Source organism: Mauremys mutica, chromosome 1 (genome assembly GCF_020497125.1).
Source record: "Mauremys mutica isolate MM-2020 ecotype Southern chromosome 1, ASM2049712v1, whole genome shotgun sequence".
In the NCBI taxonomy this organism is placed as follows: Eukaryota; Metazoa; Chordata; order Testudines; family Geoemydidae; genus Mauremys; species Mauremys mutica.
Genome location: NC_059072.1, coordinates 118,023,552 through 118,041,419, shown reverse-complemented (window position 1 = coordinate 118,041,419; position 17,868 = coordinate 118,023,552). Strand labels below are relative to the sequence as shown.

At 44.0% G+C, this 17,868-nt stretch overlaps 1 protein-coding gene across 4 annotated transcripts in view; it reads right to left on the bottom strand.

Annotated features, from left to right (window-relative positions):
* Window positions 1-17,868, bottom strand: part of PLEKHA5 (pleckstrin homology domain containing A5) — a 304,813-nt gene that overhangs the window by 105,202 nt on the left and 181,743 nt on the right. For all 4 annotated transcript variants that reach the window (XM_044992791.1, XM_044992750.1, XM_044992765.1 and 1 more), the window contains 3 exons: window positions 12,600-12,672; window positions 5,314-5,414; window positions 3,447-3,562 (listed from right to left, as the gene is read on the bottom strand). In XM_044992791.1, the coding sequence (XP_044848726.1) occupies window positions 3,447-3,562; window positions 5,314-5,414; window positions 12,600-12,672 (290 nt within the window). The remainder of the gene's footprint in view (window positions 1-3,446; window positions 3,563-5,313; window positions 5,415-12,599; window positions 12,673-17,868) is intronic.

The window sequence follows — 17,868 nt, the reverse complement described above, 5'->3', positions numbered from 1 at the left end:
ACACCTTTAGCATCTCCTTGCAGGGGGGAAGAGCCTGGCCATTAGTTGCCAGGCGACAAAGGGTCGGCCAGAGCTGAGGCACCAACACAGTATTCAGAGGAAACATTAAAACCAGTCCCACTTCATCACACACCCCTTCATGGAGTTGGAGAGACACCCTGGCTGGTGCCAAAGCTGAGAGGATGTTGAAGAAAGAGTTTGAGGGTTCCTCCAACTCCTCAGCTTGTAGGTTGAGGCTTGATGCCACTCTTTTCAACAGCTCTTGGTGGGTTTTTGTGTTCTCCTGCAGGACAGGTGGAGGAGGGGCCGTGATTGCCTCATCTGGGGAGGATGAGGATAGGGTGCAGTACTCTGTGTCCCCACTGGTGCCACAGGTCCCACCACTTGGTCCCCTTCTGAGTGCGGGACCGGCGATGAGCGCTCCACCAACTCCTTTCTGGGAGGCTGAGAGAGGGAGGCTGACAGTCTTTCCGAGCCTCTGGCCACCGAGTGAGCCTCCACCAGGGGCTGCGTTGGGGCCCACGGGGCCCATTGGTACCATGGCACTGGCCAGGGAGCCCAGTGCCACTGCACTTGCTGTGGCACCGGCGGAGCAGGCTGTCCAGCCTGACTAGCCTGTCCCATCAACTGATGACTCCGAAGGGAGGCCGGGCTGGCATATGATCAACTGCTATCCCGGGACTGGGACAATTGGTGGCGTTGGGAGCGGTGTAGAACGTGTGACCATGATCGTGGCATGGAGGAGCGGGAGTACCGCCAGTAGCGGCTGCTCCATGACCAGCTTCGATGGGCAGATCCACGACAACGGGGTGCCAGTCAGATGCCTGGGACTGTGGGAGTGGTGCCGCAGTGTTGACCTTGAGCGAGACCAAGAACGGGAATGGCGATAATGTTCGTACCGCAAGGGGCTACAGTACCTTCTCGGAGACAACGACCTCTGGTACCGTCTGTCCCGGTGGGGCACACTCTCCTCACGAGGTCTATGTTCCCTCGAGGCGCAGCGGTGCCTAGAACCCCTGCCAATCTGTACCCAGCCAGACAACCTGGTGGGGGTTGACTGGGACCAGCGTGGACAGCGCACGGGGCGGTCACTAAGCGGGGAACTGCGTTGAGAACCTTTCCTTGACCATAAGCGGTATCGTCCAGACGGCAACTGCGGGTGTCCAAGCAGTGGCTTGCCTCTGGACCGCGGAGCCAACAACGGCAGTGCACCCAAATGTGGCCACTGGTGTCTGGAGAGGTTGGCTCAGAGTGGGCCGGGCTACTTCGCTCAACTTGAGTTGGAGGCCACAACAAGGCCAATGGGGACTGAGAGCTGCCCAATGCGGATCTGGTCTCTCTCCCAGTCTTGCTCTGGTGCCTTGGCGAAGAAGACCTCCTCTTTGCCTTTTTAGAGTGTCCCGTGGACAGGGAGCGGTGCCAACTGGTGGAGGGCCACTGATGCCACGGTGATTGGTGTCGACTCGGAGCGGTGCAGCGGTGTTGGGGTCAGGGCCAACTCCATCAAAATGGCTCACAGCCTAATGTCCTGCTCCTTGGTCTGAGGTTTGAAGGATCTGCAAATCTTGCAGCGGTCGCTGAGATGGGTTTCCCCCAGACAGTGTAAACAGTCCGCGTGTGGATCACTCACGGACATGTGCAACACTTGCAAACGGCCTGACTGAAGGCCCGGGTCACAGGGCATGCCTCGATCCGGGCGCACTTAACTACGTCTAAGTGAAACTTTTTTTTTTTTTTTTTTTAAATAAGCTATAGGCACTACCAACTATGGATTAACGGAGTCCAAGAGGGAAAGCTACAGCAGAGCTGGAGCAGAGCAGTTCCGAAGCACCATCACTGGTGGCAAGAGGAACTGAGGGTAGGGGGAACGCGCAGTGGCCCTTATACCGTGCCATGGCAGTGCCACTCCCGGGGTGGCTCCCCTACAGGTACTCCTAAGGGAAATACTTCCGGCACCGGTGCATGTGGCAAGCACACACACCTATTGTGGAATGAACATGAGCAATCACTGGAAGGAGGAGGTCAAATTTCAGAGATAGGTTATCATGAATGGGACAAGAGGTGGACTATGAAACAACCACTCTCAGATGTAGCCTGTGTTATGAAAACCTTTAAGAACCCCTGTAAGTGCTACACCAGCGAAGCAAGACTCCTGACTACTATATCCAGCTTTTCGTGTGTGTGTGTGTGTGTAATTATAGGCAAGGCATTTAACTTCTGGGATTCAGTTTATTCAGATATACAATGGGTAGGTATCCTACCATACTCTAGCTCACAGAGGCGCACTGGGAGTCTTAATAATCTGTAATTTGTTTTTAGACCCCTAGACGAAAAGAGCTAGGCACACATAGATTAATGAAAAAATTACTCCATTTTAATACTCTGTCTTCAAGATGATGGAAAAAACCACAAGCCAATATTAACTAATGTGCTCTTTGGGGATATTAGCTGGGATTAAAGCTAAAAGTTCTGATTTTTTTCTGTTTAACTTACATTTAATATTAAATGTAAGTATATTCTTAATTTTTGTTAGTCAGACTATCATCCCTCAGTCTCTGAACACTGGGCAGAAGTAAAAGGGTCAGTGAGAACACTTGTAATGGAGAAGCTCTCAAAATACTACAGGTTAGATGTATATATTAAGAAAACACTTTAGCATTGAGCCTAAAGCAGCACTGGTCAGAGCATTCCTTTTGGACTTTTTATTTTTATCAGCATACTGCCTGAAGCAAGGGCACTAGAATCATGAAGCAGGAATCAGTTTATCACATACAGTGTGTAGTGTGCAAATGTTTTTCTTGAGCTTTACAAATAATGAGGTGGCCTTGATTTCACACCCTTTTGCCCTTTTTTCTTCATTGTGTCCACGTTCATAGGAATTTTTTTTTCCTTTTGAAATGTACCACCATTACTGCCAGTGGTTCAGCTCAAATGGCAGTAGCAAAAACGGGTGCACAAATGTAAACAAGGTGCTAGCTGCCATTAGCATTTTAGCTACCATGTAATTCTGAGCAAGGTTAGAGACTTTAAACTCTCAACAAGCATGGGTATGTCTACACTGCAATTAAAAACCTGTGGCTGATGCATGCCAGCTGACTCAGGCTAGCAGGGACCCGGCAAAGGGGCTGTTTAATTGTGGTGTAGATGTTCAGGCTCGTGGTGAAGCCTGGGATCTAGGATCCTGTGAGGTGGCAGTGTCCCAGAGCTTAGGCTGCAGTGCAAGTCCAAATGTCTACACAATAAATAGCCCCTTAGCCTGAGTCAGCTAGCACGGGCCAGCGACGGGTATCTAATTGCAGTGAAGACATACCCCATAAGTGCTCTCATCATTGCAATCACTGGTGGGGCTGAAGTACAGCTGAATTACCTTACATTTTAAGTGAATAAACTCAAACCCACTATTGGAAATTAACTCCTTGTTCTACTGGTTTGCCAATCTACATTACCTTTTCACAGGTTCTGTCTGTACAAGTGCTGCATCTATCATGGCTTTCATCCATAGCTCCATTTCCTTCCCTGTATCTGTGCAGAAATAATAGGTCCTCATGTTTGGATGAGCTGCCTGATTGGAAATGACAAGGTCATTGTAATAAAAAGACAAGATTTCTGTAAAAGAAAAAAAAGGCAAATAATGTTATTTTTTTCTTACTCCACTGTTGTTAGGTTTATGAAAACACTACAAACAATTTATAGAAAACATTTTGTACAATATCATTCACTGTTATGCTTTTCTTTCAGTGCAATTAGATTAATAAAAGAATTAGCTTGAACGTTGTAATTGTTGCTTTTCTGTGAACGTACCCTGCTGAAATTTATATTTTTCTGCTATCAAAAATCCTATAACGATGTTCATAAAACATTAACTTAATATAAATATTAAGTTATACATTTTCTGCAGCCTGAACAATTCAGTAAGTTTTAATTTGTACTCACCATTGTAACTTTCAGTTGTGTACAGCTCAACAGTCATTAAGGACAGCCAAAAAGGAACTCAAAGCCAAGAAATGAAATTCCATGTTAGGAGAGAATATGTAAGTGATTAAAGAATATACCAGCTAAAAATAAATATTTAACACAAAATAGTTTGTCTAATACTGAGATGTAAGCGCTACACTCATTTTTTTTTCTTTTATCCATTCACGTCCTAGTAAATGCCTTCAGTGTTTTTTCCCAAAATTAAAAAGAGCCACCATGATGTGCACTTATTAGTAATCCCAGTTTCATAAACATAATGTGCACAATAGAGGAAAATACATTTTAGGGCTTATATATGCAGCCCCACATTTCGGATTAAGGGGGTTAAAACGGTAGCACACACTAGCGTGCTGAAATGCAACTCCCCCATGTGAATGCTGCGGATGTGAAGTAAAAGGTACTTAAAGCCATGTCTATGCTACCACTTATGTCGGCAAAACTTATGTCACTCGGGGTGGGGAAAAAAGCCACCCTTAAGCAACATAAGTTTCACCGGCATTAAGTGGTAGTATGCACAGTGCTATGTTGGCGGGAGAGCTTCTCCCACTGACATATCAGAGGGGTAGCCGTGTTAGTCTGGATCTGTAAAAGCAGCAAAGAGTCCTGTGGCACCTTACAGACTAACAGACATATAGGAGCATGAGCTTTCGTGGGTTGCATCCGACGAAGTGGGTATTCACCCACGAAAGCTAATGCTCCTATATGTCTGTTAGTCTATAAGGTGCCACAGAACTCTTTGCTGCTCCCACTGACATAATTGCTGTCACTTGTTGGGGATAGTTTCATTATGTCAATGGGAGAGCTTACAGTAGCGCAGCTGCATCAGTATAGCTGTGCCGCTGTAAGCTCTCTAGTGTAGACATAACCTTAGTTGGCATTAACTTAATCCTCTTTAATCAGGACTAAGTTAATGCCAACAAGGTACCTTTTAGTTCATGGCCACAGTGTCCATACAGGGGAATTACAGTGCAGCATGCTAATGCATGCTGTGATTCACACTCCTGCAGTTGAAACTGCAGGGCCATGTAGACATAACCTAGCTCCGTATGGAGACTGCAATTCCAAGCCACCAAGGTGTGCTTATGAAGAGATGCGAATTAAAAATAAAGGAGCTGCAAAATGATGCCTGGCTAGCTCCTTCATCACGTTTAGCAATTATCTGTCTATCTCTACAACAAATTCTTCTGCATATTAGACTACATTGTTTGGATCATCTGCATATAATATTATGCAAAATCAAGCTCAGAGGCAGTTTCTGTTTATCCTATCTTGCATAAAGGCACAGTGAAAAGTGTTCTGCACTCTATAGTTGTTTAATCTGAAAATGAATGCCCTCACCTTAAAAGCATATTTGCGATTAATATGATCCTCAGAAGAAAGCATCGATATCTGAAAACTAGGTAGAAGTATGCTCCCCAATATTCCCTCTTCTTTTTCATCTAAAATATAATATTTGATTAGGACAATAGTTTTATACACAGAGTACATACATTTAGACTCCCTTTCCCCATGTCAAGTGGCTATATTTTTCATTCATTGAAAATCTGAGAATTAGACTGTATTCAGTGTTTGATGACGGATTTCAGTAAATGGTCAATATCCAGAGAGAACAGCAGGAGTAGTTTACTTTGATACTAGATTGATTGTTTAACATATAAGCTTTTCATGGCACAGGACAGTGGTAAGGAAGTTACTGAGGGGAGGGAAAAAGAAAGAATGTGGACCTGGAACCAAACAGCTAGATTGGGCATTGGGGTCAGCCCAGGAACTGGGTTAGGTAGAGGTCTGGGAGTGGGTGACACTAAGTGGTTGGTAGGCAGTCCACCTGTCAAGTCTTCCACCTCCTCATTGTGCCCCACATTCATGTCCTCACTCAGCCTCTCTGGGATGTAATGCCACAGCAGTGAGCACCCCAGCAGCCTTGCTAAAGTTAAAGAGTCAGACCAGGGCTCCTGTCTGGATAGCCACAGGAGGTTCATTTTAAAATGTTTCCTGTGAAAATCATAAATATTTTACTAATCAAATATTATGGAAAATTCAATTGTCCTCTGAAGACTTGTATTAAACTCATACTAAATTCAATCACTGAAGGGGAAAATAGGATTTTTAATCCTGCTTTAACTGAATCTCTCAACATAAGCTTAACTAAGAAGTCACTAATAACGTCCCCCCAGTAGACACACATTGTGACTACTGGAGAAACATGGAAGCTAAAGAATCTGCAACTCAAATTACTGGGTGAATGTTGCATTTCACTGACAGCGCATTTCTAGCCTTAATATACCTTAAGATACGCTTCCACAGATGACACAATTTGTTCATAAAGTGTACTGGATGCTTGCCTCTAATGACAGCTATGAAGCACAATGATCGCATTTTTCCAAACTGAGCACACAGCCTACAAAGCAAACTATAATAGAAGAGCTATGCCATTAATGTACAAATATAAATCTTTTCACAACAGGCAAGGTTAACTTCTTCACATTACTACTTTGGGGATAAAGATTTCAATATAATGAGAGCATTTCACTATATCAACAACCCCTAGAATAAACGTGAACGCCTAAATATCACATTAAAAGGAGCAGAACAAGCAAGAGAATCCATTTTTTTTAAGTTGTCTTCTATTTTTCTTTTTTATAACTGTGAAGTCAAGCCCTGAGCCTGCAAAGGTTTATGCACCTGAGTAATTTCACAGATGGCACGTGACTCCCTCATTTGGGGAGGTTTACGCAAGCAGTGGAAGATCCCTAAAAGTGATGGGAGCATGGCCCCACCAGCCCTCCGTTCCTGTGCCCCTTAGCTGAGTTGCTCCAGCATTAGCATGCACAGCAGGAGGAGTCGTCCTATAGCTGGGCCAGCCAGTGAGAGGTTGTGCATGCTGATGCCGGAGTAACTCAGCTAAGGGGCATTGGAAGGAGTGTGTGTTTGTCACTTTTAAAAGTGGGAGGGCTATACCCTCCCACTCTTTTCATGCCTTAAGGGCAAGCGAGGGCAGGGCGCCTCGGGGAGAAGAGGCAGTGCAAGGGCGGGGTCAATCCAGGTGCAGTAGCTTCCCCACTTCTAGGGAGCTTCTGGTGGTGGTGCTCCAAGGGTACTTGGCCAGCGTGCCTCCAAAAGGAGGTGATCTGCGCCACAGCCAGCATTTCTTGCCCCCTGCATGGCCAGCCATTTTGGGGGATGCTAAATCTCCCTAAGCCTCTTATACATGCCGCCCATGAGTAATCTCAGTGATGCCAATGAGACTTACTCATGTGCACAGATCTTTTGCAGATCAAGGCCTAAAGTGCACAGTAAATGTAAAATGCTTCCCAATCAGAATAATTGTCTTCTGCATCCACTTTGCACACATGTAAATGACTGAAAAAGGTATGGAAGTAGTACACCTGAAGATGAGCTCTGTGTAGTTCAAAAGCTTGTCTCTTTCACCAGAAGAAGTTGGCCCAATAAAAGATACTACCGCATGCTCCTCATCTTTGAGACAGTGTAAGGCAAAAGACAGTGACAAAAGAATCACTTGCATCTCACAGTTTATTCAGTACAATTTGCTAATACGTGAGAGAGCAGAAAGATTTCAAAATAGTTTAAAAAAATGTTGGCCTCTGAGCCAATTTGCACATCCTTTCCAATTATTGACTGAAGTCAGGCATATTCAATTACAAGATTGAATGTTTTAAATCCCACATGACAACAATTTATGCTCCTTAATATATTTACACTCCTTCTCTAGCATTTTAACTGAATTGAAGACCTACAATATAGACACTACAAATCACACATTTTGCCATATCCTGAACTATTTAAATCTAAATTTCTGTAGAAACTTCATACTACAAAAAGCACCGAGTAGTGCAAATCTGACTTTTTAGCTGTATGTGACGGGAGCCAGCCCCTAGCTACCCCACAGCAAGGAGAAGATGGAGCCGGAGCCACGGAAGGCTATAGGAGGTTTGGAGGCTGGCTCCCACTCACTGCCCTGACAATGCAGAGTCCGGGCGCCCCAGCGCACACAGCCCCTGAGAGGGCGGTGTGTGTGTGTGCGCGCGTCCGTCCGTCCCCGGGAGCAAGGGCCGTACAGCAGAGCGAGTATTAAGCAGCTTTCCTGCAGGGACACAGTGACAGAGCTCCCGACTCAGCATGGCCAAGGGAGGGATGTGACCTGCAACATCTTGGCAGCCGGGAGCTGCTTCTCGCACGTCAGCTTTGCTCCCTGTTCTGGGCAAACTCTGCGCAGCAGCAACGAGGAACCAAAGCAGGAAGGGGGAGCAGGCTCAGCCAGACAGTAACAGCACTTCTGGCTGCCATGCTTGCTGCCCGAAGCGCTACTCCTCTGCTGCCAGGAACTCTGGGAAACATCTAGAGGACTTCTGGGACCTGAGTCAAGCAGGAAAGCAATAAGGCTCAGACCCTTCAGCCCTGCAGGGTCCTGGGACTCTGGTTTTTGAAGCCTAGGTTAGCCCAACTGGTGAATGGATGCAAAGGGGGTTAGGCTTGAGCTCGGGCTCAAGCCCAGGCTTGAACTGCAGTGTAGACATACACAGTGTCTTGGAGCTAGACTCCCAGTTGAGGAGGACAGACTTGGGATAGTGGAGCTGCCATTAGTGTTCTAAAACAGCTGTGTAGACAGTTCTTTGAAGTTGTAGCTTGGGCTCTGAAACCTACAGAGGCAGTGAGGCTACAGAGTCCGAGCTGCAGTCTGAGTCGCAACTTCAAAGAGCTGTCTACACAGCTATTTTTAGAACACTAGCACAAGCCCTGCTACCCCAAGTCTGTCAATCCGGACTGGAAGGCTCGATCCCACATTCTCCAAAGTGCTATGTAGACAAACCTTTACGAGATACTTTGTATCTTTTTCCTCTCCAGTTCAGAATATGAAAAAATTCTTGAAAAAAGGCAACATGGCATTTTCTCATCCAAATAAACTAGTGTTCTGAAAACACACTGCTTATAGTTTCCAATTTTTTAAAAATCTGTTTCCCATCATCTGAGCTTTTATATTACTCTGCCCACTACATCCATCTTCATTTGTACAAATAGAAGAGAATCTTCTTATGCTGTTCTATAAGATTTTTTTTGTTGTTGCAAGCAATATCTTTTCTATATGAAAGCAGTCAGTATTATCCCCAGATCAACAAAATATTCTAAGCATTTAAAAATTAGTGAAATCAGTTTTCTTTCTACCCTTAAATCAGGACTTTGCATTGGATTTTAACATGGTAAAATTTTGGACTAAACCTTATCAAACTTCTAAAACTGGTGTTACAGTCAGATAGACAACCAGAAATACTGTTTGCAATCGAAGAACAAGTGCACATTTTCCCCTTTTCATCAAAGTCCCTGAATGAGATAGCATTAACCTAGCATAAACAACTTCAAGCAAACAAATTCTAAACCCTATCCTTTTGTTTTGTTTTAATAACCATTTCTAGTAATTGTAAACCATTGTTGAAACACTTTTTGATTTAAATACGTCTCAGTAATGAAACGATAGCTAAAATAGCTATCTGAAACTTCAGCTTCTTACTTTATACACATTAGACAACTCTGCTTTTATTTCCATGTCTCTTATCTAGCCTATGATTAACACCTTAATCAAGCATAGAACAAATGGGAAATTGGAAACAGACCTCTGAATACATAGTTTTATTTATGTTTAATAGCTGAATGGACAGCTCCATATGCTTCAGAGCCCAAGCTACAACTTTAAAGTACCATTTACACAGCTATTTTTAAGAGTGCTAGTGTGAGCCCAGCTAGCCAAAGACTATTGATCTGGGCTGGGAGGCTTGCTCCTGCAGGCTGTGTAGACGTACCCTTAGACTTTTAGGTTAAAAAAAAATTCTCAGTTGCATTAGGGAGAAAAACATAAATCAGAGATTCAACCAACCTAGAATATTAAACAAATGAAACTTCCATGGGCTGTGCAGACATACCCTTAAAAGACTTCCTAAAAGTAAGCAAAAGTTACTAGGAAAACCACAAAATATGCACTGGTCATTTAACTAAATAAAATAACTAAAGCTCAACCAATGTCTCCATGTCTAAATTATAGTCCCGAGTAGACTAATTTTGACTCAGCAGTGGTTTATCCAACAACATGTAATCTTTCAAGTGCTGACTGCAAGCATGACGACTGCATTCCAATAATTCAGAATTTGAACTAACCAGAATTACAAGGAAAGCTTTTCTGCTTTGAGACTTAGTTTACCTTGATTAGCATAGAAATGTGCTGCACATTTTTCAAACAAGTACAATCATTTTCACTGGGCTAATGGTATTTTGGGGTGTATAAGTAGGAGCACTGCCAGCAGATCGAGGGATGTGATCATTCCCCTCTATTCAACACTGGTCAGGCCTCATCTGGAGTACTGTGTCCAATTCTGGGCCCCACAACAAGGAGGATGTTGAAAAATTGGAAAGAGGCCATCGGAGGGCAACAAAAATGATTAGGGGGCTGGAGCACATGACTTATGAGGAGAGGCTGAGGGAACTGGGATTGTTTAGTCTGCAGAAGAGAAGAATGAGGGGGGATTTGATAGCAGCCTTCAACCCCCTGAAGGGGGGTTCCAAAGAGGATGGATCTAGACCAGGGGTTGGCAACCTTTCAGAAGTGGTGTGCCAAGTCTTCATTTATTCACTCTAATTTAAGGTTTTGCGTGCCAGTAATACATTTTAATGTTTTTAGAAGGTCTCTTTCTATAAGTCTATAATATGTAACTAAACTATTGTTGTAGGTAAAGTAAATAAAGTTTTTAAAATGTTTAAGAAGCTTCATTTAAAATTAAATTAAAATGCAGAGCCCCCCCAGACCAGTGGCCAGGACCCGGACAGTGTGAGTGCCGCTGAAAATCAGCTTGCGTGCCGCTTTCGGCACACGTGCCATAGGTTGCCTACCCCTGATCTAGACTGTTCTCAGTGGTACCAGATGACAGAACAAGGAGTAATGGTCTCAAGTTGCAGTGGGGAAGGTTTAGGTTGGCTATTAGGAAAAACTTTTTCACTAGGAGGGTGGTGAAGCACTGGAATAGGTTACCTAGGAAGGTGGTGGAATCTCCTTCCTTAGAGGTTTTTAAGGTCAGGCTTGATGAAGCTCTGGCTGGGATGATTTAGTTGGGGATTGGTCCTGCTTTGAGCAGGGGGTTGGACTAGATGACCTCCTGAGGTCCCTTCCAACCCTGATATTATATGATTCTTCAAAATAAATTGAAAATGTCATACACCTCTCCCAAAGTCCAAAACTACCGATTAGCTTTGAATATCTAAATTATGGTTTGCTCCTCCTCTCTCATGAGAGATCATGAATTATAGGACATGGTATTTTTGTTTCATTGCCCACTGCTCCCAGTTTCACCAACAGCATCAAAAGTGGAGACTGGGAACACCACATATGACATTTCTATCATTTCAGACACCTGATGAGTATCCAAGAGAGCTGGGTAGACCGGAGAAATGTCTTTTGCCCAGCCCCTCTCCATCACCACAAGCATCACTGTTTTTGCCCTCCCTATTTGTCTCTAGGAGTCAACTTCCCCATAATCAGTTTACCTTGGCATATCTACTCACTAACATAATACATTTTAAAAAAAACTGCCAGCAAGGCGGTGAAACATTAGAGGAATCAATTATTTACGCAATCTTTTGCTCTGCCTGGCAAAGAAGGCTTTGAGACAAACAAATAAGGAAGGAAGAATGCCTCCAGTACATATTAAAGGGTGGCGCCCTTTGTTTTAACAGAAAAGAGGAGTTACCCTTTTAATTGCAAGTGTGGCTGGGCTGGTAGAAAAGTGGTCATTTAAGACCTCCTCCCCCGAAGGTTTTCCTGCTCCAGATAGGAAGCAAAGAAAGGCGGACTAAGTCAGCATGGTGACTTGCCCTCACTCCCCCACAGTTGGGGGGGGGGTGTTATTTATACCCAGAGCTGTGCCAGAAAAGCCCCCTTTATCTGGACCAGGCAAGCTTGTGGTGGATGTCCAGTGCAGGTACTCCACAGGGAATGGATATGTTGATCTGATAAAATGGATTGGTAAAGAATTTTAAAAAGAACAGAAAAAGTGGATTTGGGGTTCCTACAACTGGTATGGTGAGGGAGGGGGGTTAACCCCCTTTGTTATAGCCTTCCCCTGCACAACCCTCATGAGGGGGGTGGCTGGGTCCCAACAGTGGATTGGCTGGACCAGCATGGGTAAGGGGACAGTCCCTGAGTATATGGCAAGGGTTATGGAATTACTTGCACTGTACTGGTCTATCTGCCACGTACTCCTAGTTATTTAAGAATAAAGCTGCAGCCTAATTAAACCACATCCAGTGCCTCCTGTCCTCCTTCTGGCATAGCCAGACAAACACACAATGTCAGCAGTTGGTTTTGACCTGGAAAGTGGAGCTAGTTCTACTAGTGTGCTGATTTTACATGTCAAGTTAACCAACAGCTCTTTGCACCCTTTCACCAATTAGAGGACAGGATTAGCTTTATTTTAAAGGCTCAATTGTAGTTGGGGGAGGGGACAGAAGAGGGAGGGAGAACAGTTTATGTCAACAATTCTTACAAACTTTTTTTTTTAAAAAGACACTAAGATTTTCCTGTTTCCAAAGTAAAACAAAAACAAACCTTTCTAAAGAAAACTTACCTCTGTAATAGAAGAGACACAGATCAGAAAGCACAAACCATCGTTTCTTCCACAGCTTCATACCAGTACTATCCTACATTAAATTAAAAAGTGTTCAAGTAAGCATCTGTCAGACTATCAACAATGAATGCCTCATACTGAAAACAGATCCCCTGGTTTGCAGTGATTTTATGCCATCCATTGATTTTCTTGTTTAAGAGCATGTTTTATGCATACTTGATTTCTTAACACAGTCCTGACTTTAAACACCAAGCTGATTACCAGAAAGCATACAGCTGATCTGATTTAAGATTAATGAAATACAAGCCCATTATTTTAAAAACCTAGAGACTACAATTTACAGTAAATGGGAACAAGGAAATAAACATGCACGCTTTTTTAGAGGAACTATGTGAGCCAATATTTTAAAAGCTATCCTTATCCTTTGTTGTCTTTCATATCAAGTGTGCACCAAATTCCCTGCTCCACCAGTATTCATACACCTAAAGTAAATTTCTCTCCAACATAAAAAATTTTATTCCTAAACCAATTCCATTTGCTTTTATGTATGTAACCAATTTGCAATACATTTCTCAGAATGAAGGACTGCCATCACTACTGCAGTGTAAGAAAGATGAAGCTTTGCAGTGTGCACATCCTGGTAAAATAAGATTTAATAAATATGTTAATCTACACCAAAAAGAAAGGTATGTGTGAATTTTAAAAATATTCTTGTAGTGAATGAGGTTTAAAATGATATTCAAGGATGGCACTATAGTAAAATCATAAGCTTTATATACACTTAAATAAGAAAAGAGTAGGTTATAAAAAAATTAAAAGATTGATCAAAATTTTTGGCCTCTTTTCAAGCTTTGCTCCCTAGGTAAAAAACAAATATTACCCAGAGTGTAAAACCTACTTTTTCTGAATAATTTTATCTATACTTAGCAAACCCTCTGCCACTGAAAGTTTTCATAATTAGAATATTTGGCACTTTATGGAAACTTGCATAAGAGGATCTCAAAACGCTTTACAAAACATTAATGAATTAAGGCCTGGTCTACACTGCAGGGTTAGGTCGAATTTAGCCACGTCAGGTCGATTTAAAAATGAATGCATCCACACAACCAACCCTGTTCCATCGACCTAAAGGGCTCTTAAAATCGACTTCTGTACTCCTCCCCAGTGAGGGGAGTAGCACTAAAATCGACTTGGCTGGGTCGAATTTGGGGTAGTGAGGACATAAATCAATGGTATTGGCCTCCAGGAGCTATCCCAGAGTGCTCCATTGTGACCGCTCTGGACAGCACTTTGAATTCCGATGCACTAGCCAGGTACACAGGAATAGCTCCGGGAACTTTTGAAATTAATTTCCTGTTTGGTCAGTGTGGCAAACTCAGCAGCACCAGGTGACCATGCAGTCCGCCCAGAATCGAAGAGCACAGAATGTTTCTACGCTCCCCCTATCATCTCTGTCTTTGAGGTTATCGCAGATTAGAAGGCGAAAAAACCGCACTCGCGATGACATGTTTTCCTAGCTCATGCAGTCCTCCTGCATTGATAGGGCACAGCTTAATGCATGGAGGCATTCAGTGGCAGAGGCCAGAAAAGGACATGATGAAGCGTCTGTTGGGGGAGCAAACGGACATGATGAAGAAGCGTCTGTTGGAGCTGCAGGAAAGCCAACAAGAGCACAGACCCCCGCTGCATCCACTGTATAATCGCCTACCCTCATCCCCATGTTCCATAGCCTCCTCAAAAGAAAGAATGCATGGTTTCAAAATAGTAGTTACTTTATTTCGAAAGGAGGAGGGTGGTTGGCTTACAGGGAATTAAAATCAACAAAGGGGGCGGGTTTGCATCAAGGAGAAACACACAATTGTCACACTGAAGCCTGGCCAGTCATTAAACTGGTTTTCAAAGCCTCTCTGATGCGCAGCGTGCCTTTCTGTACTCTTCTTATCACCCTGGTGTCTGGCACAAAATGATTGTCTGCTGTTGCTTTCATGGAGGGAGAGGCGATTGATGAAATGTACCCCAAACCACCCATGACAATGTTTTTTGTCCTATCAGGCATTGGGAGCTTAACCCAGAATTCCAACAGGTGGCAGAGACTGCGGGAACTGTGGGATAGCTACCCACAGTGCACCGCTCCGTGGGTCGATGCTAGGCATGGTAATGAGGACGCACTCCAACGACTTAATGTGCTTAGTGTGGACATACACAATTGACTGAATAAAATCGATTTCTAAAAATTGACTTTATAAAATCAACCTAATTTCATCGTGTAGACAAACCCTAAGTCTCAACAACGTCTCTGGTATTCCTATTTCACAGATGGGGAAACAAGAACAAAGTTCAAATGACTTGCCCTATCAAGGTCATACACTACCTCAGCAGTGGAGCTGGGACTAGAAAGCAGGGATCCTGACTCCCAGGACTGTGCTTTAGCCACAAGAGCATTAACTTTAAAGACTTGAAATGCTTGTAAAAGCTTTTTTTGAATCTAAAGCATTCTTTTAACCCATGACAGACTATTTAAGAGGTTGTTTAATTGAACCATTCAACAGAACAGACATTCTTTTACTCAAGGATCTCAACTGATATCTACAGGGATCAAGAAGATTCCCCAAATCATGCCACAACTGCACCACTACTCAAACCTTATGGATTTTCTTTTTTGCTTTCCTTTGGATCATCAGGCCAAGATGCAGAAGAGTGGAGTTGATGGTTCTGGTATGGCAAATCCTCCAGTAAAGTGAATATATTTGTATATGGTGTATTTGCAAGCTATTTGTTTTCTTTTAGTTGAGTGTCATTACACTGCAATTGGACAGCATTTTCAATAAATGAGAAAATTAAGAATTGGTTCTAGACTCAGATTTGGTAGAAAGAATATAGAACAGGAGTGGGCAAACTACAGCCCGCAGGCCGCATCCGCCCCATGAGCAGTTTTAAGCTGGCCAGGGCACTGGGTCAGGGCTACACCAACAGCTCAGCCCCCCGCTGGCGCTCTGGCTGGGGCCGCACCAAGCAGCTCGCTCCGGCCGGGGCGCTTGGTCAGGGCCACACCAACGGCTTAGCCCCCCTCTGGCACTCCGGCAGGGCGCTGGGTCAGGGACCGCATCAGTGGCTCAGCCCCGCTCCAGCCAAGGCGCTGGGTCGGGGCCGCACCATGCGGCTCCCAGAAGCCGGCATGGCCCCGCTCTACTCCTACGCACTCCAATGGGAGCTGCAGGGGCGGTGCCTATGGATGGGGCAGCGAGCAGAGACGCCTGGCTGAGCCTCCGCATAGGAGGCGGAGAAGGGACATGCCACTGCTTCTGGGAGCTGCGTGAGGTAAGCGCCGCTTGGTAAGCGCCTGCACCCCCGAGCCTATTACTAGGTAACTTATTAGAGAAAGAAAGCTGTATGTACTTTAACTGTACCTCTCTGAAAGTTGTATCATACCCGGATAATGCTCTTAGATCAGCTGACTTGTGTCACTGTCATTGCAAATACTTACACAGCACAGTAATTTATAGCATCTCCTTCCTATCTGAAACCATCATTCAAATGTTAAGAGAACAGTTGAGTCTGTATGCCCCGCTCCAGCTGAGTTTACCTTAAATCTACCCGCTGTAGCCTTTTCATTAGTGAAACAAGATAGGAATTACATACTAAAAGGGGTTTCAACATTAGTATATAGCAATGAGAATACAACCTTTACAAAAATAGCCTAGCTTTGTACCTTAATTTACTCCGTCTCCCATACTAAGCCTTTTCTATACAATAGATCTCCGTTCTTGAATATTTCAGCACTACCATGATATACTAACCTGACACGACATTATATATCCCTTAAGAAATGATTAATATGTAAGATGAACTTCCCCCTCCTCCTGAGCATTCCAATAAAGGAAGTATCCAGTTGTTTTAGCAACAGAAGTATATCTTCTTATAAAAACAAATTACAAAGACACAGCTCAGGATAAAAAGGAGAGGTTACTCACCAGTACAGTAAGTTTGAGTTCTTCAAAATGTTTTGCCCCTGTGGATGCTTCACTGTAAGATGTATGCATGTTCGTGTACTCTCAACTGGGGATTCTGAAAGGGCACAATCTCAGAGGTGTGCCCGATGCTCCCACGTAAGGTCATATAAGGAGATGTGGACCCACTACCAATCCAATTCCTTCTTAACCACTAAACCTGGAAGACTCCACAGCAGAAGAAAAGGTGAACAGGAGGTGAGGCATCCATAGGGAACAAAAGATCTCAAAGAACTCAAGTTACTGTACAGGTAAGTAACTGGTTCTTCAAGTATGTCTCTATGGATGCTTCACTGTAGCAGATCCCCAATCAGTCTCTCATCACTGAGGTAAGTGCTCAGGAGGCAAATCAAAGACAGTTCAGAGGACTGCATCACTGAAGATAATGTCAGCTCTGGATGCAGGTATGATGGTGTAATATTTGGCAAGCGTGAACTGAGGACCAGGTTGCAGCCCTGAAGATTTCCAATATGAGGATATCCTTAAGGAGGACTAAGAAGTGGACTGAGCCCTAGTGGAGTCAGCTGTCACTCTGTGAGGGGGGGGTGGGGGGAATGTACCCCAGCAGCTTCACAGAAGGTCAAGATACAACCCAAAACCACTTCAATAGTTGAGTGGAAACTAGCTGTCCCTTCATGCTTTTGGTAAAGGATACAGAGTCTGGGAGAAGCCCTGAAGTCTTAGTTCTGCCAATGTAAAAGCCAAGGCACTTCTGACATCTAATGTGTGGAGATTAACTTCCTCCCTTGGGGTATGGAACTTAGGATATAATAAATTGATCTCTTGGTTGATGTGAGATTCCAATGATACTTTAGGGATGAATTGATAATGGAGGCATAGCATGATCCTGTCACAGTAGGAAGTAGCATACTATGAATAGCTACATGAGTGCCCCAAGTTCTCCCAGCCATCACCTCAGCCAGAAGAATATCAGAAATGAAGCCTCGAGGGAGATGTGAGAAGAACCAGGTAGCCTTCGGCTTAAATGGGGAGTTGCTCAAGATGCTAAGGACCATGGAGAAGTGTGGTTTTGGACAAGAGGGAATAACTTGTATAAATCCTTAGGGAATCTGGTGGCGGTTCAATAGGCAAAGAGTGAAACCCCTTCTATAGGTACGTGGAAGGCATAAGGGTGGCCAGGAGCACACTAACTCAGCTCACTGAAAGACCTCATGTCTAAGTCCAATAGGTCATCTAGGATCCCTAGAGTGGAGCGTTTGAGGATTGCAGAGTGGTGAAAACATCAGGAATGGAAGCATTTC